The sequence below is a fragment of the Saccostrea cucullata genome, unplaced genomic scaffold (genome assembly GCF_032062105.1).
Source record: "Saccostrea cucullata isolate Sc308-1 unplaced genomic scaffold, CSIRO_AGI_Scuc_v1 ctg1714, whole genome shotgun sequence".
Classification (NCBI taxonomy): Eukaryota; Metazoa; Mollusca; class Bivalvia; order Ostreida; family Ostreidae; genus Saccostrea; species Saccostrea cuccullata.
In genome coordinates this window covers 51701-77702 of record NW_026938630.1, presented here as the reverse complement: position 1 = coordinate 77702, position 26002 = coordinate 51701, and the positions used below count along the sequence as shown (strand labels likewise).

The 26002-nt window shown below is 32.9% G+C and overlaps 1 protein-coding gene and 1 pseudogene across 1 annotated transcript; both read left to right on the top strand.

The window, feature by feature from the left end:
* Positions 1–13531: 13531 nt before the first annotated feature.
* On the top strand, positions 13532–15779 carry LOC134250794 (uncharacterized; annotated as a pseudogene).
* A 3562-nt stretch (positions 15780–19341) lies between these two features.
* LOC134250792 (uncharacterized) lies at positions 19342–25745 on the top strand. Its single transcript, XM_062733137.1, has 5 exons — positions 19342–19503; positions 19825–20025; positions 20913–21145; positions 24810–24981; positions 25261–25745. The coding sequence occupies exons 1-5, from the start codon at positions 19374–19376 to the stop codon at positions 25743–25745; spliced, it is 1221 nt and encodes a 406-aa protein (XP_062589121.1). The 5' UTR covers positions 19342–19373.
* The last annotated feature ends 257 nt before the right edge of the window (positions 25746–26002 follow it).

The following is a 26002-nucleotide window of genomic DNA, read 5'->3' as shown; positions in this document are numbered from 1 at the left end:
CCAAAATATAGTCCTATCGCGAATTTCAAAAATTTTGACACCTTTTCAACGATAACTTTTTACCTAGAAATATTTTGTTAAAACATGTAGAACAAAAAAAGTGTAGAATTAAAAGATCTTTCAAATGATATCTAGAAAATAGGGCTGGCCCCTAAATTTAAGGGCCTGGAGGGGCCGAAAGCTTTTCCTTCATATCTCAAAAAGTATTGAGAATTTGTAATACGTCAAAGAAGCAAAGTTGTTCAAAATGTCAAGCTTAATTTATTGCAGTCGTTAAAATGCGTCCAGCGTCGTCACTTCCGGCCAAACCGGAAGTAGTCGAAAAACGCGTATATTTGCTGTTCTTGACAAGTTTTTTGGTAACATATCACTCTGGGAGCTTAAAAATTAATTTTCTGTCCGTCGTCGTTACTTCCGGTCAAACCGGAAGTAGTAGAATTTAGCTTATTTTTGCATTAATTAACTTAGCTTTAGAGGATTCAAAGCATTTTTGGGTGTTAATTCTCATTTTACTTAAAAATAAAAGCTACTTCCGGTCAAACAGGACGGAAGACCTACTCGTTGCTTTGCAACGAGCTTTGCTCTAGTTAAGGTCTTCCGTTTCCAACGGAAGACCTTATTGTTTTCGTTCGGTTTCTTTTTCCCTATTATTATTATTATTATTTTTTTTCTTACCGATTTTTGTGCACGCCAGTTCTCGGAAACGGCTCGGTCGATTTTCACGAAACTTTCAGATCTGATAGATATTGGTCTGAACCTTATTGGAAATTTTTTATAAGTACGTCGTCACTTCCGGTCGTGAGATATGGACGATTTGCTGATTTTAAGAGGGTCAGCTTGTCCGGGCAATCACTAAAAAACGAATGAAGATATTAACTTGAGATTTTCAGTGAAGGTAGAGGAAGGATTGCTAAATTGCTTTTTTGAGTCTATATCTTTCCAGCGCAAAAGGCTTTGAAGCTCGCCTGAGCTCTTTATAATTATTTATTTTTCTGACCATCAAATTTTGTGCACGTGATTTCTCGAAGACAACTGGATGGATTTTTATGGAATTTGCAGGAACAATGTGTTGCTATCTGCAGTTATTATATCTTGGAGATTTTTTGGAAATTCCATTCTGGTGCCAAGTTACGGACAATTTTCTGATTTTAAATTGACATTTTGTTCGCGGATAATCTAAAGAACGGTAAAGGATATCACTGTGAAACTTTCTGGGATTATAGATCCAAGACACGATCTTTTGTACGTCGTCTCTACTTCCTGTCGTAACGGCATGCAAAGAAAAAAAGTCAAATTTTTGAACTTTTTTGTTTTTCATTATTTTCAAACCATATTTGTATGGTTGATAGAAACATTTCTCATTAGGCTAAATATATAAATTGTTTGTAAATTGATAAATTCGAACTCGAGATATTAACATTCAAAAGTCTGAAGCGGGATCTTAATGGCGGCGGTCTCTGTCAATTCCGACATTTCGCAATAGGGGTCTACAGAGGCAGCCGAGCGTTTGCATGAACGAAAGTAACATAAGGAGCAATGAAATGTGTAGGGATACTTGGATTGTCACGTCGTAGGTTCGTTGTAATTCGGTGTCAAACTACATTTATTATCCAAGGTCTACTTACAAGTCTTCTTTAATTGGTTTTGGTTGTTTCTCAAAGTAGAAATAGAAAAGAATTAATGTGCAATTGAAGTACAATATCTATATCTTTTGTTTTGCATCACGGTAACACATAGCTAAAATCATAGTTATAATAAATAGTTTTTCAAGAATGGAGTAAGTGAAAAACGTGACCACTGTTTTCTAATGCACACTTGTGTCATATTAAATCAATAGAAAAGGACAACTGTTACAATAAGAAAATATTTTATTTTTAAAGATAGCAATTTTTCAAAGACCGTTTAATTGATCTGTATAAACATTTAACTTTCTCAATGCAAGTTATTGAACATAATGGAATCTTATTTCTTGACCCTCGTAGGGCGATCGAGGCATTTTTTTCGGTGAAACATACCACCTTTTTCATGAAAGTGTAAGTAATCGGAATAGTCAACTTTCGTGATTGAAAATTGAAAAATTAACCATTCATAGCTGTTTCACTGCTTTAGTTTTATTTGCCTATATACGACTGATTGATTGATTGTATACTGTTTAACGTCCCTCTCCAGAATATTTCACTGATATGGAGACAGCACCATTGCCGGTGAAGGGCTGCAAATTTGGGCCTATGCTCGGCACTCAGGGCCATTGAGCAGGGATGGATCTTTATCCTGCCACACCTGCTGTGACACGGGGCCTCGGTCTATACCGTCTCATCCGAACGACCATGAACATTCCAAGAGAAATTCGCTAAGATTTACTCGTTGCGTTTGGCGCGAAATTATGAATAGTGACCCTTCTTTCATAATTCCAAGAAAGATTAACTGTTGCAGAATTATATGTACATACAAGTGAAGTAAGAGTAGTTGTTCAAATAGCGTAATCGATAAGCGTATTGGATTTTCACGCTAGTGACCCGTTTCAATTACCAGTGTGTCCAAAATATGTTTAATCCATTTTCAGCTCGATTTTATAGGTTATTTTTCGGAATCGGACGGAAGACCTACTCGTTGCTCGCAACGAGATCGTTTCTAGTTATTATTATTATTCTTTTTTCTTCTTATTTCTTCTCCGGTACTTTTTTGTCCAGAAGTGTTCTCAGAAACTGTTCACCAAACTAAGTTAAAACCTTTTTAGGGTTAGTAGGCATGTTGTGTAGATGTGCCGAACGAAGGTCATTTTGCGCGCATTCGCATGCACGTGCGGGCGCGTGCAATGAGTAAACTGACTGATATATTTAATATGGTTGTAACTTTTATATTTTTTGATAAAATGTTTTGAAACTCATTATATAAAGATATATAAGTTGTGTAGATAAGGTGACATGGTCAAATTTGCATGAACTCACGCGCATGCACGTGCGCTTTGCTCTGATTGGTTGAAACAGAAATCTTAATATCTTTTTTGTTTTATGATGAAATGCTTTGAAACTTATAACATAGACATGTATTAGGATGTACTACAATATGATATATAAAATTTTTCATGAAATCACGCGCATGCACGTGCGCTGCAATCTGATTGGTTGAAACTTTAAATGACTATAACTCCCTTGGTTTTCAACCAAACAGCATGGGATTTAGAACATAGATAGACATAAAGGACTCCTACAAGATGGTATGGTCACCATTCACATGCATGCACGTGCGTGCACGTGCGCTTTGCTCTAATTGGCTGAAACAAAAATCTCAATATCTTTTCTGTTTTTTTACAAAATGCTTTGAAATTTAAAACATAGGCAAACTTAAAGATGTACTACAAAATGATATATAATAATTGTCATGGAAACATGCGCATGCACGTGCGCTGCAATCTGATTGGCTTAAACTTTAAATGGCTATAACTCCCTTGTTTTTCAACCAAACAGGATGGGATTAAGAACATAGACAGACATAATGGACTCCTACAAGAAGGTATGGTGATCATGCACGTGCGTGCACGTGCATATGAGTAAAATAGTGTAGACAAGATGATATCGTCATTACGCTCATGCAATCACATGCGCACCCCTGCATTGCTTAAATTTGAAATACTTGGTTTACTTTTGGGAAAACGTTGTTTACGTCTTAAATGCATGGATTTTGCCTTCTTTAATGAAACTTACAGGGAATATGGCACGAGAAGGGAGTTGGGAAGCGTTTGGGGAACATCTGTAACGGTTCCCGTTACAATTAGCACTAGTTTCAATAGTGGTTGCAACATCCCATAGATAGGTAATAAACATATGTTACCTTTTGTATATTTTAAAGTAATTATATCATATCATTACATTAATTGAAATGTGATTGTATAAAAGGTGTATAAAGATTAATTGTACAGTGATTTATTTATATGCTAAATATTTGAATTAAGAGAGATAACTCTTAACTGACAAAATCTATCCTTTGTACATCAAAATAAGTAAAATAGAATACATGTATACATTTGTTATTATTTCATGTGATATTCATTGTTATTGTTCTATTTTATAGGGCCATTCATTTATTTCCTACTTTGAACATCAATATTAAATAGTATGAACCCTTAGACAGGAGTTTGGTTATTCATTTCATCCTACATATAAACCACCCCTGCAACAATAACATATATGTGTAGTACAAAACATTAATTGTTGAATAAACTTCATCGGTCATGAGTGTGTCGTTTTAAATGACAGATGATTTGAAACCATTGTTTAGCAAGCATGACACCTTTATAACTTGAGGGTCGATTGGAGTTAAATTAAGTTTTGGCAGTGATGAAATCCAAATTTAAAAAGATAAACTTAAAGAACTAAATACTGTAAATGTACATTGTATAATATTTAGCGTGTGCGATATTTGGCGGAAATTGAGTTTTGAGCAAGTTAGCGTAGATTTGATTGAGCGCATTTCTTATCGTTTTTATTTACGTATATTAGTACAAAACATTTAGCGTTGTACTTGAATTAGCGGAAGTGTCTTTCCGCCAAAAGCGCTAAAAAGAATACACAGCCAAATGTTATACGTTTACAGCATATTTGTTTATTCAAAATAATGTCAATAGTATGGATACATGTAATTATATCTTTATTTATAACTGTTTGTTGACTTATTTACCTGTGATGGCCCCACTAGTCATTTGCCGTAACAATAATTCAAAAATGGGGAAGTTTACAAACGCAAGGTGTGTAGACTACAAATTTACAAATTTACGGTTTTTATTTTCATTTAAATTGGTGGATTTTTATTAATCGTTAAAATAGGCCAAAATTATATCGCCGCAAAAAAAAAAAAAAAAAAAAAAAAAATACCGGTTATACGGTATCCAGGTATATATATTTTTTCTTTTTCTTTTTAAATTCAGGCCACTCACATTAACATTTCATTGTTTTTATTTTAGAGATGTCGTAATGAATATGACAATATTATAAACATATCAACCAGGAATACCTTAGATGTCTGAGAGTAGAAAAAGTGTCTATCTATCGTCAAGTTCGAGTTTCTATTTCGAAACTCAAAGCCTTCATGTAAAAGCTTTACTCGGTTTTCTAAACTATTCATATAGAACCTCCAAAAAAAAAGATCTTTTCGCACACATTTAAATAACCGCAAACCACAATTCATAGTCTGTAATCTACAGTATGAGACTGTAATCTCATAGTCTATGTCACAAATATGGTTGATCCATAACTTTTCTCAAAGACATAAACTGTTTTAATTCCAACCTCCCCTCTTAGTATCAACAAAAGACAATTAGACCTTATCAGTAGCATTCATGGACTGTAAACATGAAACATCCCAAATTATAAATATCTTATCGCATTTCTTTAAGGAAATAACGGGCTGAACTTTCGTAACACCCTTAATAATGCACTTACAATAGTATGAAAAACTTCATTTAGCATTTGACGCAATGAAAAATTGCATTTGCTGACAAGGTCATTGTATCGACCGACCACAGAACTTACGAAATGATGACTTTAAACGAAACTACTGATATATTTTTTTCAAAAACTTGTTTGTCAGTAATTTATTTCGTTCAAGAAATTGAACATGCTCTTGCCTATCGAATCAACTGAGATACATAAACTCTGTTTGCAGGTGATGAGGGTATATTGCTGCATAAGTAAGGGAAGCTGACGATAGAAAAGTTAAAGTCATCACGTTCATCATAGAGCTTGGTTGTTAGATTACCGTTAAAGTCTTTATCAAGTGAAATATCCAAAAATGAAACACATGTTTTTTAAAAATTGAAACATATGTTATTTCCCGAGCATGACAAGGAGCACACGGAAGGTGTGACCGGTCAGCAGGGGATGCTCACTCCTCCGTGGAACCTGATCCCACCTCTGATGTTTCGGAGCTTCGTCTTTGCTCTGCTCCTATTTTGTATTGTTTTATGGACTTTGATATTGAATACTGTTCGTTAACACCATATCCTTCATCAGTCTCTTTGGTATCTTTTATCTCAAGCTAACCAAGATATATCATATCGACATAAGAATGGAAATTACAATTGTTAACACAACACGTCGTCGATATATCTAAATGTTGAGTTAAGATTTTGCAAAATTCTGCTTCATATGAATGCAAAAATATGTCTGCTAATAACTGGGCGCAATTGGCACCTATGGGAATATGTCATAAGCCGAGTTAAACATGTGTGTACAAATAGTACAGGTAGTATTTGAGTGACAGACACTCTGTTTCAGATGAGAACAATCTGTGTAGAAACTGTTTAACTGTAAAAAAAAATTAAGTTAGAACTTCAAGGAAAGACACAGGGGGCCTCAGAAGTGTTTATCCTGTGAAAGTAGAGTTACGTAATAAAAGAAATTAAAATCTCAACAGAGGAAATTATACAACGAGAGCAATTATAAAAAAAAGTATCAAGTGTGGGAAAAGAGACCATTGGATTATACTGTGTGAAATGTACAGGGATAGTATTTATCAGAAATTATTGACTATATGATTTGACGTAATATTATATTGCCGTTTTATGGGCTCCGCAGTTACAACACATGTTCATAAAACTTTACACATCAACAAAACAAATATTTTTACGCATTATATTGTGCTTATTTTAAATTTCTAGTTAGTAATATAACGAAGATTGACAATTTGACATTGTTCACGACCTTTTTGAATAACCCTCCTACTTCAACATTTATTGTAAACACTTGATTTGGATAAAAAATTGAAATATTTACTGCAAAAATTGAGAGATAATTGAAACACTAAAACCAGGGCAACTCTAGGACAAAAGATTAGACGTTTAGATTTTATACGGTTGACAGTAAACAGAACAGTCTAGGCATAATTGCTGGAAATGCACCCATACTAGAGTAGAAGTTAAGGAAACCTAAGTGAAAAGATTTCAAGCACTAATTCTGAAGTTGAAGCATATCACTTTTTAGAAAAAAAATTCTTTAATCAATGTATTTATTGTGTAATAAACTAAAAAATAATTGATGAAATACACTCATAAAGATATTTAACCTTGAAGTTGATAAAACCCTTAATCGGTGATGTATAACACTGTCCGATAACCTAAATACCGTATCTGGATCTATGACGCGAGTTCTCACGAGACTTTTTTTCTTAAAATAGTTTCAGGTAACCAGGAAAGTAGAACTCTACAAATCAGCTTTTGTTTTATTTTTTCATTAAATTAAGGTCAGACGGGTACGCTATAACGACAAGGTTTTATTGGTAAGTACTTTGTTGATAGTTTTTATTTTGGATTTTATAAAAAACGAATATTAAAAAGGCGGCTTTTCAATAATTCACGAGGATGCATTTCTTCTGGGTCTTCCTTTGAAATATCCCTTTTGATATTTTTTCATCTAACTCGAGAGGTCAAATACAAAATATAATTCATTAAACATGAAAAACGGCTTCATTTAGCCAATTTACATACTGGTCATTTTGTATTCAGTATGACAGATGTCTGTTCAATAAAGCAAATATTCCATTGGAAAAAAGAAAAAAACAGAGCTAAAATATCATTTCGGAATTATTTCTTATTCATGTTTTTATGTCTGTGACCTGGATTGATTAACACTTTTGTGTTACAATACCAAAATTTGAAGAGAAAAACCATAAAATGATGGGAAAGAGCTGTAAAGCCAATTCTAAATGCATACTGCCGATACGCTTTCAAAACTTTAGTGCCTCTTGAGGTGCAGAAGATTTAAAATAATTTTTTTCCCTGCCAATTAGATTAACTATCGTTGGTTGTTGATTAAAATACAGTATATATTTGTTGTAACATTAACGACTGCCCTTTCAAAAATTACAATTTAAGGATATGCCAAATGTCAAGTTTCAAAAATTTATATTTACAATAGCTCCAAAACTATATGAGGAATAAAATTTATACATTTATGGATAATAAATACATCATTGATTAACAGATAGCAAGTGTTAATGTTAATGTAGCTAGCTGATCTTTATAAAGGTTGTTATTAGAAATGATTAACAGAAGTATATTTTGGTAACATTGTTACCTTAAGTTTCAGCTAATTTGAATTCCATACACCTCACACATACGCTTGTCATCAATGAATAATTATCAAATTTTGATGTCATAGAAAAAACTTTCTCATTTAGATACTTAAAAGGATTTGACAATTTTAGAAATCACAATACAACGATATTCCCCACGATAAGTCCTGGCTTTTTGGTATAATTAATTAATTCTTTTTCAATAAAAACTCATGTTCTTATCTTGTTACATGTCACTTACAAAAATATTTTTTTTTAAACACTCTGGTTGTACACACAATTAATGTGAAGTTGGTATAAAAGTCATCAATTCGCAATTCGATGGTCGATAAAATGACCTTGTCAGCAGACTTTTTCATAATGATTGTTATGCCATTATTTACACACTGAGTTGCCCACTGGTGTATCCGGTATTTACCCCGAATATGACAAGGAGATCACGGGCGGTTGTCAGCGGTCGGCGGGGATGCTCACTCCTTCATGGCACCTCATCTTACTTTTGTTCTTCTTGGCCCTTGTGTGCGCCGCTCCTATTTTGTAGTCAGGGTTAATTGACTTTTGATCCCGAATACTTTTGGCTATATCTACATATTTCATTTAAACGATGCATGAATTTCTAATCGTCAATAAATATGTGTGTTTGGGGAACCAGTCCTTCCATCAATCTTTTCGAATTTTCTAAAAGATATCAAATCGTCTGCCACATCTGTTCATATTTAGATGTTTTACTTGAAAAGACGTTAATGGTAATTAAAGACCAAACGTTTTCAAAACCGTAATGATTCTTTTAATCGTCAACTTTTCTAACATGTACTTATGATGCAATATACCTTGATCACTTACATATGGAGTTTATATTTCCCACTTGTTTCGATAAGCAATTACGTTCGCTACATGTATGCATTAACAATTTCTAAACAAGGTAAATTATTGACAGACATGCAATTTGCTGAAACAAGAATAGTTGAATCCACACCTTTCAAAAGTTATGATCCTTGGCCACCATCTTTAGGAAAAACCCATAGATTTCTAAAATAGTCTTGTAGTTTTCAAGTTCGTAACTTTGTCAGTGGACGGGAAAAATTCGTTGTATAGTATCATTTTGACCTTTCATTTACCCTTCAAAGGATATACCTTTTGTAAAGTGTGGATTGAACTATAGCAACAGTCTCGTTTAAAGGCAGAGATTTTAAGCACCGCCTTCATAAATACCTGGTCTGGTTAGCCCTGTCAATCAAGTGCATGAAGGTCCATCATTGGATCTGGAACTTGATTGACAATTACTTACTGGTCCCTGTATATACCCTGTACACCTTGATTGGGACTTGTGGTGACCTTCTAATTAACATTTGATCCTTTGATGTTTACTGAACTTGATTACAGAATTACTGTATTACCATAAAATTTTAATTGATAATTCATGAATTAAATATAACTTTTGTATTTGAAGGGATAATAATATAATATGCATTTTTAAAACAAAAAAAATAACCTTTGGTACATAAAACTTTTTTTTCAAATGAAATCTCGATATTATTTTTAATATGCTAAATGGTAATCTTAAATGGGAAATGTTATTGAGAAAGTGTAGAGCAGCACTGTGTGAAGTAATTAAATTAAAAAATAATGTTTCTAATCATGGGTCAATTACATTTTCCTTTTTTATACAGATGAAAATACTTATAAGCAATCTTTTTTAGCATGTTTCATGGTGACAAAGCCTAGGATAGACCTATACAGTGCAGAATTTTTTTTTATGTGAAACATAGTTCACACAGTTCTCTTTTCATTTAATTAATAGATATGGGATCCTGGGGATAAATGAATTAAGTCTAATAATGTGGTTGTAATAAGAGTTGTTTTCTTTATTAAAATAAATTAACGCATACAATAACATCTAAAACAATCTTTGTTTTAATATTTGAATTTATAGTATGAGATCATAATGGCTTTTTTTAATTGGTAGGTCGCTTTCAAACAGCCAAAAATTAATCAATATACATGTATAATTGAAAAAAAAACCTTTTACTACTAATTTTAAAATTGTCTCAAAATCTCCAACACAGGTAAAGTTTGACACCTGGTGTATTTCACTGTGTATTAAATCACTTCCTGTGTAGAGGGGTTAGGAGACAGATGACCACAGGTAGACTGCTAGCCCCCAAGGCATTCACACACCTGTACAAAATAAGCCCCTCCCTTACCTGGAATTTACCACCCCGTAAAAAATCTCTGCCTTTAAAGACATATCATTTCATAAGTTCTATGGTAGATACAATAACCTTGTCATCAAATACAATTCCTCATTAAGTCAAATTCTGACTGGCTCTTTCCATACCAATTGTTATACGAACATTATACACGCTGAATTTGTCGACTGATTTTCTGTTATATCCCAATAAGGATCACACGGCTTTTACAACCGGTTGGCAGGTTCTTCATGATTACTGATCTGATCTTTGATCTTTTGGAGGTCCGTCTTTTTTCTGCTTCAGTTTTGTATTTTTAATTGACTTTTAGCTAGCTGCAGATCTGTAGCTCTCCGAAAAATATATATCGAAATACCGGAGAGCTACAGAGCCACCCATTGAAAAAACTATATTTATTGCGCACAAAAAATGCGCTCGGTTCTCGATTTATTTCTCTATGTTTTTAAAGCTGTAATCTCAAAATATTACTAACCGTGTGTTCATAACATATTTTTTGACTCTTTCCACAACAAAACATTCCTCATAATTGTTGTTAATAGTCCTCCTGGCCCTGATATTGCAATCATAGCACATTTTGCTAATTTATACTGCCATTTTGGTTTCAAAGATAATTTGGTCCAATATGCTTCGTTCAGATGTCAACTACCAGAGAACTTGATAGAGGAGAGAGTAATTTTTTGAAATCTTTCATTTTTTGCAATTGAGGTAAGAATTTGGAAGAATTAATAAAGAACCGAGCGCACTTTTTTGTGCGCAATAAATATACAGTTTTTTCAATGGGTGGCACTGTAGCTCTCCGGTCTATCAATATTTTTTTCGGAGAGCTACAGATCTGCAGCTAACTTTTAGCTTAAAAACTGTTTATTATTTTCATATATTTTAGGATACAAAAGAAATGGTTTATCTATATTGATCAAATATAATATGATTAAATACTTTTAGGAACAATAGAATAATTGAACAAAAACATTAATAGATACATGTATGACTAAGATCATAAATATTTTAAGGTTATTGATATTTCCAAAACCATTTTCTTTTCTGAAAAAAATAAATTTAATGCTTTTTGCAAAGGTTTGTGGTGAAATTTTTATGGTTTTATAATAGGGGAGAATTACACGAACACTTAGTCTGTTTCTTGCAGTTGTTTGTTTTTCTTGAAAAAAAAAGTGCGGAGATAGTAGATATAGAAATTAATGTATGTATTGAATGTTTATCATATATTGTACAATTTGTAAATGTGAAAGCACAAATAAAATCTATTATTTAAATGAGTGCATGGGTTCAAATGGAAATGCAAATGGAAATTTTTTTTTCTTTTTTTTTTTTTTGCTTAGTTTCTTTGGGAACTGTTTGTGAAAAATTAGATTGACTTTATATTTTTCACATTTAGAATCAAATTATTGATTGTTCCTATTTGATTGATTGATTGATTGACTGTATACTGTTGAACGGGCAGGGAGGGATATTTATCGTGCTACACCTGCTGTGATACGGGGTCTTAGTTTATACGTCTCATCCGAAGGACCGCCCCATTTAGTCGCCTTTTACGACAAGCAAGGGGGTACTGAGTGCCTATTTCAACCCGGTTCTTATTTGAAGCAATCGGTACATGCGAAATTCGTACAGTTTTAAGTTAAAAGTTTTACACTAAAATTCGTAACATAAATTATTCTTTATATTTGTAGTTTGCTGCTTGTTTAACACCCTTCCCCGCAGTTACGCATTTTAACGCATATACCATTTCCTATTTCTAACGCAAAATCACGCATTTACCGTTTCCCCGCAATCACGCATTTTCACGCACTTTAAAAAGTTCATTTAATCTTCAATTAATTGCCAAATTCCAACTATTTTATACTTGCTTGAATCTCATAAAATAAGAAATGAAATTTTCTAATTAAAATATTATTTCAGAATATTATTTACGCTAAACTTTAGAGAAATTTGTACCCCGCTATAAAGTGCTTGCGGTGAAATGGTAAAGTGATATTTCTTTTATGCGAGGATTCAACGTATGTTGCATAGCAATTCTGTAAGTTGTAAAGAGTTAAAGTGATGGTGTATCGTAAACTGAAAAGTGATTGTACCCTAAAATTGTATATCTGATTAAATGTTTTTAATATACATGTATATGGAATCTGGAGGGGGTCATTGAGTTTAAAATCGAAGGTGCGATGACACGATTGTGCGATAACGATGAAGCTACATGTGGACGGTGCGATAACGATATAGCAACTGCGCGAAAACACGGTGACGATGATGCAATGGAGCGACAATGTAATGGCGCGACAACACGAGGAAGCGATAGTGCAATGGTGCGATACACATGATGGTGCGATGACGATGGCCCTATGATGATGAATCGATATTCACTATCTCTTTATCACGCTATCGTTATCTTACCATTGTGTAATGGTTATCGTATCATCGTGCTATCGCACCATAACTCTCCATCGTCATCGCACCATCGCTTCATCCTTATCGCGCCATCGCATTATCACACCATCGATGTTTTAGTCGAAACTCAGTGTTGCGATAATGAACTGCATGACCCTATCCAGATTCTATAAATATACAGGGGCTCACCTTTTAATGCTTTTTGATAATATCATTATTCGAAGTAAATGTATACCGGTATACAGAAAATTGGAAGCGCCTGCATAGGAGTTGGGGGACTTTCTCTCAGTGGACCTTCAGATATCCGGACCCCAAATATCCGGTGCCATCAGTATCCGGACGATTTTTCATGGGACAGCATTTTTAAATGTCATATTGTCTTGTTTAACTGGTGATTCAGGTATCCGGACGCTTCACATATCCGGACAAATGGACTAGGAACCAAAGCGTCCGGATAAATGAGGCTTCACTGTATTTGGTTCCAAAAAAAACCCGAAAAAATGAATACTGTAGACGTATTTTTTTCAACGGGATTTCTTAGACTGTCACAATATGCCTTTCATGTAAATTAAGTACGGTTGGGCAAATTTCCGCGGACAATTTGTGACCGCGAACATAGTATAAATTTATACCATGCGGATAAAAGTACTACAAGCAACAAACTTCGAATTAGGGCAGCAAGACACAGCATGATCTTTGTAAATCAAATTGTTACTTTTAACTTACTCCACTAACTTAAAGGGTATATGCAATGCCCACTGTAATAATTTATGTTTCTTACAATCGCCACAAAATGACCACAGCAAACTGCATCGAAATTTGCACGGTATTTACAGAGTTATTCCGCTTCTAAAATGTCTATTTTTACCTGCACCGGAAATCTAATAAAGAAAAAAAAGAAACAGTCGAAAACGAGGCTTTGTTGTTGTGACGTCAGAACGAGGGCTATAGCTGCGAATACAGATAGCAATTATAGAGGCTATAGTGACGAAAACAGCAATGGCGAGGTTGGTTCATCAAGTTTTGAGGAACCGATCGATGAGATGACCAATTCGGGTACAGAACCGTATCTTTTTTAGCCTAAAATGAGTTCGTTCAGACGAAGAATCAGCGGCAGGAAGTCCCCCGGAAGCCACAGATCAACATAGGACACAATGACTGGTAGGCCTGGTTATCTATCCTATATTTGGTCTTAATAGGCTTTTAAATTATTATTTAATACATTGAAGTGAAGCTAAATGTTCATAATCAATTCTAAATATAAATCTCCTTTTATCTTTTCTACGATGACTGTATATATTCATTGAAACTTGGTGTGGGGTTTGATTTACATGGCTTCCTACAGAAGTCTAGCAATTATATCACTAAATATAAAAAGGGGCCAAAGGAAATTCTATTTATCCGATAAAATTAAAGTATCTTAGGATAGTGAATTTTTCAGTGAATATTTTAACTTGTAAATATCACAGATTCCTATCGTACATACACGTACAAGACCTATAACCAGACCATAGGTTAAGGTCTGTTTTGAAAGCCCTATTTTACACAAAGTAAAATAAGAAAACCCTTTTTTAAAAACTCAATTTGAATTTTGTAATACATATCTTTCAGAATTATAAATTATTAATTAATTTTGAAATGAATAATTAATTGTACCAGTTATCACAAATTTTTGTCAAGATTTTGCAAGCAAGTTCTTTTGAGAACTTGTCAGTTGTTACAAGTATGGTATGTTAACCACCCCCCCCCCCAAAAAAAAAGCTCATGAATGAACTAACTTTGACTAGCATATTCAAATCACAATTTTTTTTTTATTTCGTAGTTGCAACATTTTACTCTTCTACAAGAATTACATGAAAACTAAAATAATTTTAGGTGCAACTGTGGTCGTTGCCCCCAATGACTACTATTGCCGAGTCTGTGTGCTGTCAGGAAATACCACAAGTAATGACTGTACTTGAGGAGGATCCCGGGAAGCCATGCATCACAGAGCATAATGGTTTCCAACCAATCTGTCTCAATCCATCAGTTCTACGTACTGCATACTATGTGTATCGACAACAGTATGGAGTACTCCCCGAAACAAATCAGTTAGTACCATTGTCATTTGAAATGCAGACTTTAATTTGAATATTGTTCAGTATAAAAATAAAAAGATTTTTGAAATGATTGAGGACAAAAAAAAAACTAAAGTCAGGTTTCATCAGTTCAAAAATCTTTAATAAATGAGACAACATTAAAATATATAATTATTCCATGAGATCAAGAGTAAAAACTTTATACATGTATATAGATTTATATCATGCCTGCATGAATTGTAGATTCCATAGATCAGAAACTAATTTATATATACCGGTACATGTATATCAAACAAAGTACCATTAAAAGTCAAAACGAAGCGTACAAAATTCACAACTCAATAGTAAATTAAATGCATTAACAAAGCAATAAGAAAAAAAACTGTAAAATTAACTGAACAATTCAACATACCCCTACAAGATGTACAAAAGTAAAAAAGTAAAAAACAATGCAAGATTAATCTATAGCCAAAAGGCAAGTACTTGACCTTGAATAAACAGCAAAGATTAATCAAAAAATGAGATTTAACTGAAAAGGCATAGATAAAACAAACAAAAAAAAAACAGACTAGATAACAATAATGAAAATAATTTTAAAAAAATCATAACAACAGACATCAACAATATGAAATAACTGAAAATTCATAAATAAAACTGACAAGATAACAATTGTCTATTACAAAAAGTAATCAAAACAGGAAATTAAAAACAAAATTAACTTAAAATACATAAACAACAACAGTAATAATCAATAACAATCTTCAGCGTACATATGCCCTAACACATTAGATAGTTACAAAAATATAATGAAAGGAGTAGTGGATTTTTTTCATAAAAAACCGTTTTAATCTTGTAACGTTTTACAGGCGGATTTGCAACATAGGGTACAAGCAACTGGCTAGATGGTGCTGGTGATGGTTGGGGAGACAAGTGCGTGTACCACTTCCTGTTTGTGCAGTCCAGAAAATCCGTGACACTTATCAAGAGGAAGATGGTGCATACCAAGGATTCCGCATTGCCTAATTCCTCCCGAACCATGTCAGCAGCTGACCCACTGCATCGTCTATCTCCGGGTGTACATACTGGTCGCACAGTGGCGGTGGCGCAACTCCAGGGTCCTCACACTGTGGCATCTTCATGTTGATGGCCCTTGTCTAAGCAGCATTTGTAAGGACATCGACTTACTCTGTCCATTAAATCTAAATGACCATATGTTAAACTTAAATATCTGTATGTACTGAGTATATATTTATCTATTATCTGTGATATTACAATGAAGATATAAAATAAGTTTACCATAAGTACTTTGCGTCTTGACCTTCTTCAGAGTGAAGCCCCCTTTTTGTGCTTTGAATAAACAATGCTGCATTGAAGATTCCCCACTCTTGTGGCTGCCTGATCCTTACTCGAATTCTCATTGAAGTGAAGTGCTGCTAAGGCCAAGCTATAATTGAAAACAGTTTATTAATAATTTATTTATAGATCATATAATTTCCTGTATGTCACTGTCTCTTTTTATTGACTGAGTACCGTAGCGTATATAAATGGTAAAAGTATTTTTCAAGAAGCAAGACAACATACCGATTTTGCATTCCAAAGTAGGAGAACTAATTCATCTTGGGCGCAAATTGATTGATGACTGAATGGAATGCCTCTACACTGGAAGTTTGAAATAACTAATAAGTCCCAGGCTTTCTGATATCATTGAACGCTGCTTTTTTCTATGAAAATGGAATTCGTAAATTTACTTATCTGGTCATTTGCAAAACTATTTTGTTAAAACACATTCTGATTGCACACACAAGTAATCTGAAGTTGACATTTAAGAGATACATGTAATTTAGATTCTGATTCTGTTGTTTTTGGAGACAAGGTATTCTAACAATCTATTGGAATTCCCATGGGCACTAAATGCGCTCCGTTATTAGCAGACCTATTTTTATATTCAAATGAAGCAAAATTTGTGCACAATCTTATGCGTGAAAAAAGAAAAAAAAACTTGCTGTGGCCTTTAACTCGACTTTTAAATATATCGACGACGTAATGTCAATTACCAATAGTACATGTAATTTCTTTTCCTATGTTTTACTTGAAAAGACGTTTATGATAATCTAAAAACCAAGCTCTATGATAAACGTGATGACTTTAACATTTCTATCGTCAACTTCCCCTACTTATGCAGCAATTTACCTTCATCACCTGCATACAGAGTTTATGAATCTCAGTTGACTCGATACGCAAGAGCATGCTCTACGTATGAACAATTTTAAAATGAGATATATTATTCTCAAGCAAGTTGATAAAACAAGAATATCAGCAGACTCGTTTCAAGTCATTATTTCGTAAATTCTATGGTCGATACAATGACCTTGTCAGCAAATACAATTTATCATTGATTCAAATGCTGACTATTGTAGTACATTATAAAGAATGTTACGAAAGTTCATTCCACATTTGTCTTTTATTTCCGTAAAGAAATGCAATTAGATATTTACAATTTGGGGTTAGTCCATTATTTATACACTGAATTGACAACTAATTTTCCGTCATTCCATGATCATGACAAGGAGCACACAGCGGGTGTGACCGGTCAGCAGGGGATGATTGCTCCTATCTCTGATGTTTTGGAGGTCCGTGTTTGCTCTGCACCTAATTTGTATTGTTTTATGGACTTTGAGATTGAATGCTATCTGTTGTCTCCATATCCTCCTTTTAATAACTACCGTATACACTTTAATGTTTCAAATGACTTATTCAAGATTGAGTTTCAATTTTCTTTTTATTGCTTTTCCATAGACCAATTTTTGTATATTAAATGAGAATGCAGTTAAAGTATACTAGACATATCCTAATTAAATCGAAAGAAAAGACACATTAAAAATGGCCAAATCTGTTTTACATTTGAATATTAATCCTCAGTTATTATGCCTTACAGAAATATTCACAGCTAAAAACTAGCTTTTATTATGATTTAGAAGTGGTGAAAATCAGAAATTTAAAATTGCCAATATTTACAAAGCCTTTAATGTCAAAACATACGACCTTTCAACATTTGATACAATTTCTCATAATGAATTGAAACCTAAGTATCTTGATATGAACAACTTTTTCTTGAATAAAAATTAAATAAAATGGGATAATATTGTAATACAAAGTAACAATACGATCAGGGCTCAAAAGGGCATGTCAAAACGGAAAATTTTCAATGTTTAAGAAAATAATAAAAACTAGAGCAAAGCTCGTTGCAAAGCAACGAGTAGGTCTTCCGTCCTGTTTTGACCGGAAGTGACGTCAACAAATGAAAGCAAATGAGCTAAGTGGTCACCATTGACTTTATAATTTTGATTTTGTATTTAAACCTTCAAAAATAAGCTATATTTGGCTACTTCCGGTCACTTCCGGTTTGACCGGAAGTGATGTCAACGGACAGAAAATGAAGTTTTATGCTTCCAGATACATATGTTACCCAAAAATATGTCAAGAACGGCAAAAATATGCATATTCTGACGACTTCCGGTATGACCGGAAGTGACGTCGCCGGACACATTTTGACGACTTCACCAGATTAAGCTTTACATTTTGAAAAAAATTGCTTTTTAGACGTATAACAAATTCTCAATACTTGTTGAGATATAAATGAAAAACTTTCGGCCCCTCTAGGCCCTTTATTTTAGGGGCCAGCCCTTTTTACGAGATATCATTTGAAAGACCATGTAATTCTACACTTCTTTTGTTCTATATGTCTTAACAAAATATTTGTATGTGAAAAGATATCGAAGAAAAGGTGTTAGAAATTTTAAGATTCTCGACATGCCCATTTTTGGACCATAGCGAGCGTCGGCGTGCAGCACTTCCGGTAAAAATGAAATGCGTATGTCACATCTACAGACATTGCTCTATCATTGCTCAAAAAACTCAAGTTTCTATCTTAAGCCGTTTTTGAGAAAACTCGCGGACAAACTGACCCCCTGAAAATCACTAAATCGCAAAAATCTCAAAACCGGAAGTGACGTCATCAAAACAAAAAATTATATATCAGCTTTGTTTAATGCTTTATCAGTCCTAAAAGTTTCATGAAAATCGAGCGAGCCGTTTCTGAGAAATCGTGTACACAAAATCGGTAAGAAAAAAAACAATAAAAATAATAAAAATAGTGGAAAAGAAACCTAAGAATAACAAGAAGGTCTTCCGCTGAAGACGGAAGACCTTAAATACTTTTAGACTTCATTTACATTATAGCTTTGTCTATAGACAAAAATGGTTTCGTTTACGGGATTAAAAAAAACGACAAACCCTGTTGTAGTTTAGATGTAATGTAAAAAAATGTTATCATGTTAAGCCCAAATGTTGTTGATATTGAAAATAGATTAAAACATAATCTTTAAGGCAATGTGAGTTTCACATCACAGAAACAATTTTTTTAAGGTAAAACAAAAATGAATAAATCTGTTAGTCTGAGGATCAAGGGAGGTTATGTAATCAGGTGAGCCTTGTGACCCATTGCTATGTAACTTGATATCATTAAGTCTTTTAAGTTTATTTTTTACAATATCTTGTTAAAAAGGATGAAATACATTGTATTTTGTAGAATGTAAACATGTAGATATATAAATCAATTATGGCAGAGAGAGAGTTACCACAGCACGATACAGATACAGGGGTAGATGTACATTGTAGACAATCAGGCTCCAGCACCAACTCATCCGAATCAGAACATTTACAATCAGAAAACTCAGAGACATTGACTGGTGTGTATAATTTTAATGACAAAGACTGCTACTTCCTCATGGTACCGTATTTTCATACATAAAAATCAACAAATGTATCAGTTTTCCAAATATTTTACTAAAATCCATTATAATATTTCTAAAAATTCATATCTATAAAGTTTTATGCTTGAATATGAAATTCACAACATAAGATCAGGATTAAATAAATTCAAGATTTTGCATTGTTTTTCAATAAATAAATTTTAAAAATAATCATTTTACATCTTCCCACAAATTCTCATTAACTTCCTCAACGATGAAAATAACATCCTTATTTTTGTATTCGTGTTTACTCTACAGAGAATGAGTCATTTGTTTCCAAAGAAGAGGAAAATTTTCTTCGATATTTTCTGGGAATTGGTATCGCAGAAAAGGCAGTGAGAATGTGGTTTGATACTATTATTCCACCAGATGAGTTAGATAATCATCTAAAAAAGAATAAAAATAAAAAGGAACTGTGGAAGAATTCCAACGAAGAACAGAAATCGACTTTATTTCCACGTACGATTTTGAATGTGTCAAATTAAATTTAGGGTTTTTCCCCCTTATCTATAGCAATGCAGTGCTTCAACACATGTAATTATACCTCTACTGATTTTTCACTACACTGTATATGCATGTAAAATTAAATCGATTTATTTTGCTGATTTCCTGAAAATAATCGTGCATAAACCGATTACCTGCAAAACCGACGGATACCCTGCAAAAAAGTTCGTTTTTTATGAACTGATATACATCTATTTAAACACTTATCATTTTCTTTAAACTTACGCTTACTTTAGAAATACTCATGAACATTCATTAATGAATCGAAATGCATCGCAAGTCAACTGATCCCATATCAATATAAATCAAAAGTTTACTGGAATCAAACGACAACAGAAATGGCGAGTTCAAGATTTGCGGTTTTTGCAGATTTAGGTTTATCGGTATAATAAAACAGTTCAAGTATATCATTGAGGGCATCAGCAAGACCCCAGCTCCTCTCGAACAAGACTATTTCCCTCGGCGCAAACGCGCAGGGAAATAGCCTTGCTTTTGGGAACTGGAATCTTGCTGACACCCTCAATGATACACTTTAACTATATATTTATTTCGTGTTTTCATGTTTAAGATCTAACATCGAAATAATGTTTTTCGTAGTACTTTTAAATATAAAAATATTTTTGAAATAATACAAACGGTGACATATAACTGTTTCATTATGACCAAAGAGAAAAGTTTGTACTTGAAATAGAAGCAATGAAATTTTTTACTGTGCTAAACTTAATTTAAAATCTTTATAATGAAAAAATACGAGCATTTTTAAAAATGGCTTTACTCTAAACACGTAAAGGATCAAGCTATGGTAATATATATCTTTGCTAACTAGCCTCTGTTTTGTACAGGATATGGAACAGTAACATCAACAGATTTTGACGTGTCATTGCTGTACAAAGTAATAAGAAAAACGACAAAAGTTAGAAAACCGACAAAAGATTGGGGAGAAACTCCAGATCCCATGGATAAAAAAGCATCTGACGATTTGGAACGAGTTCGAATCTATCAAAACTCATTTTACCATGGCCTTCAGTCAATTAGCGACATTGAATTTGAGAAGAAATGGAAAGAATTAAAGGAGGTAAATTATTTTTCTTTGTCAGTTTTATATTTACCGAGTACAAATGGTCATATTGATTTTTGAATAATTTATTGGAATTCTTCTGCTCTCTCTCTCTCACATAACATGCACATCATTAAGATTTTTGTTAACTTTTGATTAAACAATTCTGAAAAAAATTCAGTGATTTAATTTCTTGAAAGAATGACTTCCAAGTTATTTAAGGAATAACTGTCTTATTTTTCGAATTCATGAAGTGATCAATGGATTGGCTTGTGTGATAATTTGCATAAACGCCGAAGGCGTTTATGCATAAAATTATCACACAAGCCAATCCATTGATCATCTTCATGAATTCGAAAAATAAGACAGTTATTCCTTATATTTACATGCTTTGATTCCGCCAATCCACGGGCTCCAAGCCTGCTTCTCTCTAGGTGTTGTCCCGCCCTGCACGTGGTTTTTTATTTGGAACCGTGGCAAAACATTCATGAGGAAATCAATTACATTTACAATTGGTAATTTTATCTCGAACAAAGACAATGGAAATGTAAATATTTCATAATAAAATTCTATAAGCCATGTGATTTTTTTCTAATGGAAGATGCATGTGAATAATAAATTAGAAAAAAACCCAGAATAGTGTGCATCGTATTTGACAAATTTTAGAAAAGTGTTGAAAAAAAGGATGTTTTTTTTTAAATTAAGATGTTTTATCTTAAAAGCAACATAAACTTTCCATGTAATTTAAAGAATTATTATTGTCAAAATGAATATCATATCAAAATCATTAAAATATACCATGCTTTATATAAATCTTTGTAATCTATACTATGAAAAGAATATGCATTTTTATTAAATCTAAGATCTTGAAAATACATCACGTTGTATGTAAACCCTTAACTCGTGTAATCCACACTATCGGAAAACTACACACTTTTCCTGATCTTCACTGTCAAGATACGATAAAATGTTATTTAAAACGTAAGAATATCATTATCTGTAATGTGCGTAGAATTTCGAAAATACAGACGATTGTTTTTTTTTTAACTTCTTTGATCTTCGCTGTGACAATTCACTTTATATAAATTTTATAAACTTAAACTTACAAAACTTGAGTACATTTCGTCATTCTCTTTCGTACATTTTTTTTTATTAATTCTGACCTGAAAATAAATATTTAAGAGATTGAAAGAGAAATAATCATTTTGTTAAGAAAAAAATCAATTGTTGTAAGAAATTCACACAATCCAACTAATTTTCCAATAGATGTGTGGTGCATGGAACCTTGTAAAGTTCATATGTTCTTTTGTCCCTGAAAGTGCACCAGACTTCAATTGATTGAATTTTAGCTTCTTAGAGTTAAAGTTGGAAAATACGAGGGTTGTCCGGTAAAATCGTGGACAAATTGTCTCGCGTGAATAATAATCATCACTTCATTCTGAATTTTTCACTACTCCTTAGTACAAAAAACTATATGCGGTATATTGCATATATTTGCCCCCACAAAAGTCAAATTTTGAAAACTTCCTGAAATGCGCTGAATTCAATAAATTGTATTAGAAATATAAATAAACAGAACGTATTATAGTTTCAAAGCAGTTAATTCACAATTTTTGTTTTTATGACGTCACAAACTAGTCCGATTTTATATCCTTTTTCAGAAAGAGGACAAAATGGACAAAATTTCAACAATTTTAGCTTTCAAACTCATAGAGCGCAAGTTTGTTCAGGAACAATATTTACATATTTCATTTATATTATCATTCTACACATTATATCAAAATATCGATCCTGAACACATATGCGCTCGGTAACTTTAACTTAAAAAATCGACGAAATATGTACATTTTTCTGTAAAATTCATGAAAAACTGAAATTTACGCCATGTTTGTGACGTCATTACGTGCACATGACGTCATTACTTATGAAAATATTCAGTACTTTGAAGTCAGCATATATTCCCCTGTTTAAGAACTTAAGGTGGCTCAATACATCCACAGTTTATTTTAGATTTCAATACAGCACCACTTATAATGTAGATGTCAAATATCCAGATGGGGGTATTGATATCATAAATATTTTTTATAGAATTTTTTAGTTTTTGTTTTATTTTAGTGAAATGTTTTATTTCAGGTTTATTATTCACAGAATTTCAGAACTTTCAGTGTCAAATGATGGGCATCTTCTTAAGACAAGTGCACAAAGTGAAAATACCTCATAATACCTGATAATAATTTTATTAGAAAAAATAATTTACTCCTAAAAAACAATTAATGTCATTATCTTTTTAATCTATGCATAAAACGTTTAAAAAGTGTGTTCTGAAGAGACAAGGAATGTATTTCAATGAATTACATGTGTCAAATTGAATGAAGAATGTTTAAACGAAATGAAAAATCCAATTTAAAAAAAATATTTGGTACAAAAAGTCCACTTTCAAGAGTTATCTTTCCTAATTAGCCAAGACTCAAAACACTATGGAACGTTTGACATTACATCTGAAATCCATATTAAAGCTTTAAATTGCCAGAGCATACATTTAAATCAATAAAACAAATATATAAATTAACACCAACACAGTAAATAGTGCAATTAAATAACGTTTTAATTTGAACAAGGTTGTAGATATTAACTCGAATTTCTTCCATACATAAATGTCAGTAATTAATAGAGCTCACTGAATGCATGGCTATGAAATTGACATTACTTGTTTGGCGAAGATTTGACTGTTGTTTTCTTTTGTTTCTGCCTAAAAGCAATTCTTCTTGGTTTATGCATAATGAATCCGTTACTTTGTTTTCACTGTTTACAACACCGCATGTTTCATCTATTTTTAAAGCGTTTTAAAGGTCAGGGTCATATTATAGAGGTTCCTACACTACTCGTTCCCTGAGCAAACCGGCCGACACAATGGAGGTTTAGTTTTTTTGTGTAGTACGTCATCAAAAAGTGGTGTAATGAGCCTCCTTAATTAAATATATCTCCATCAAAGTTTGATTTGGGGGGCAAATATTGGTTATAACCGAATAAAGTTCTTTTCTGAATAAAAATAGCAAATTTCAACGAGATATGCATAAATAAACGAATTATGAGATTTTATGTTATGTATTGCATCGCCTTCCGGCGCAAATATAATAACGTCAAAGTGTGTCATTAACAGTGTTAGGTACCTTAAGTTTCATCTTTGCGCTAAAAAAAAATAAAGTTGGATAAGTCCCAAATATCACCATTTTCTATGTGTTGTGTTAACCACTTTCCCATTTCGAATGTTCAGGAAACTGCCAAAAATTGACCAAATGCCTTGAAATATTTAAAATTACTACAATATAAATTGTGGAATCGAATAAGGATAATTTTTACCCTAATCTTATACATTCAAATCTTTTATTTCAAATCAATACTCATGTATTCTCTTATAAAACCTTCGTTTTTTGACCGTGCGCCGTAGGACCTTACCCTGTGCATATTCAAGCATTATAAAATCTTTATTTTCGTCTATATTTTATCCAAAAAATTATAATGCACTTAAATATGGTAAATAAACATTTACTGAAAATTTCAGCTCATTACATCCCTTATTTTTCGAGAAAAACGCTTTGTCCACGATTTTATCGACAACCCTCGTACATGTACGTTGACATCAAATATAACAAAGGCAGTGATGTAATCATTTTATATAAAGATCATACAGAGACTTGCTGGAGGTCTATTAGATGGAGAGATGGATTCCATACAACATAAAGATTTAGATCACTCAGCACGGTCCTCTGTTAAAAGAAGCCTGGCAGATTTGACAAAAAGACTTCAAAATGTGGAAAAACGCGTCGAAGATCATATTCCAAAACACATTAGAGGTACAAACTGTCTTTAAAATCACAAATATGGCTTAAAATTGATTAATGATTTTAAATGGAAGGAAAAAAACTTTTTTTCATTCTTTTTTTCTTCATTTTGCTTTCCCAGCTGCCTACTCGCACAATTTTTCCAATTCAGCAAAGTTAATCAACTTTATTTTTTGAAATGAATGTAGCTCTGTGTTGAGGGTTTTTGTGCGTGAGTGAGGAGAGGGTGAGGGTGTGTTACTGTGTGTGTAAATAACCCAGAAATTTTTAAAGAGCATTTTTTTCCCTCAGAACAACAACATGACGAAATACGAAAGTGGAGAGAAGATGACAAGCTTTTTACGAGAGTTCCTGCTTATCAGTCAGTTCATGATAAACTCAAGTCCTTGCCTTTTGTGACAGTGACTGGTAGTGTTGGTAGTGGAAAAACGTTACTTATTCGTCACATCGCTCTGGAGCTTGCACAAGAGGGATATGAGATCATTCCAGTCTCAGCAATTGAAGAGATCCCCCTTTATGGAAAATTACAATCCAAGCAATTATTCGTTATAGATGACGTGCTAGGCGTTGACGGTCTAGAAATGGATTTATATAACAATCTAAGCAGACAGTCTGAAAATGTGTTAAGCTTATTAGAGTCGGGATCTAAACTAATCATGAGTTGCAGATCTGTTGTGTTTAAGAAGTCCAAACTTTTGAATAGTTTTGTTACATATGACAATCATGTCATCGATTTAAAGAATGACGAAAATGAACTCAATGATGAAAGAATATGAGAGCTTTACGATGAAAGCAAAAAGGATGTGTCAGGTAAACATTATTTACAGAATTATACTTTGAAGATTTGAATCTACCTAGAAAATTACACATGTTGTCATTTTTATGTATATTACTAGTATTTTGAAATTTTTTTTCCTCCATCCATATTTTCAGAACTTGATGAAATGCCAGTGCTTAACAAATAACATTAAGCACGATTGGTGTAATGTGTCGTCAAAGAAAATTGTGTGTTTTGAGAATACGTGGACGATAG

Coding starts and splice junctions, on each gene's coding strand:
- LOC134250792 (XM_062733137.1), top strand. CDS start 19,374: ATGGCAGAGAGAGAGTTACCACAGCACGATACAGATACAGGGGTAGAT. Junction 21,146..24,809: donor AATGGAAAGAATTAAAGGAG/GTAAATTATTTT, acceptor TTTTATATAAAG/ATCATACAGAGACTTGCTGG. Junction 24,982..25,260: donor TATTCCAAAACACATTAGAG/GTACAAACTGTC, acceptor TTTTTCCCTCAG/AACAACAACATGACGAAATA.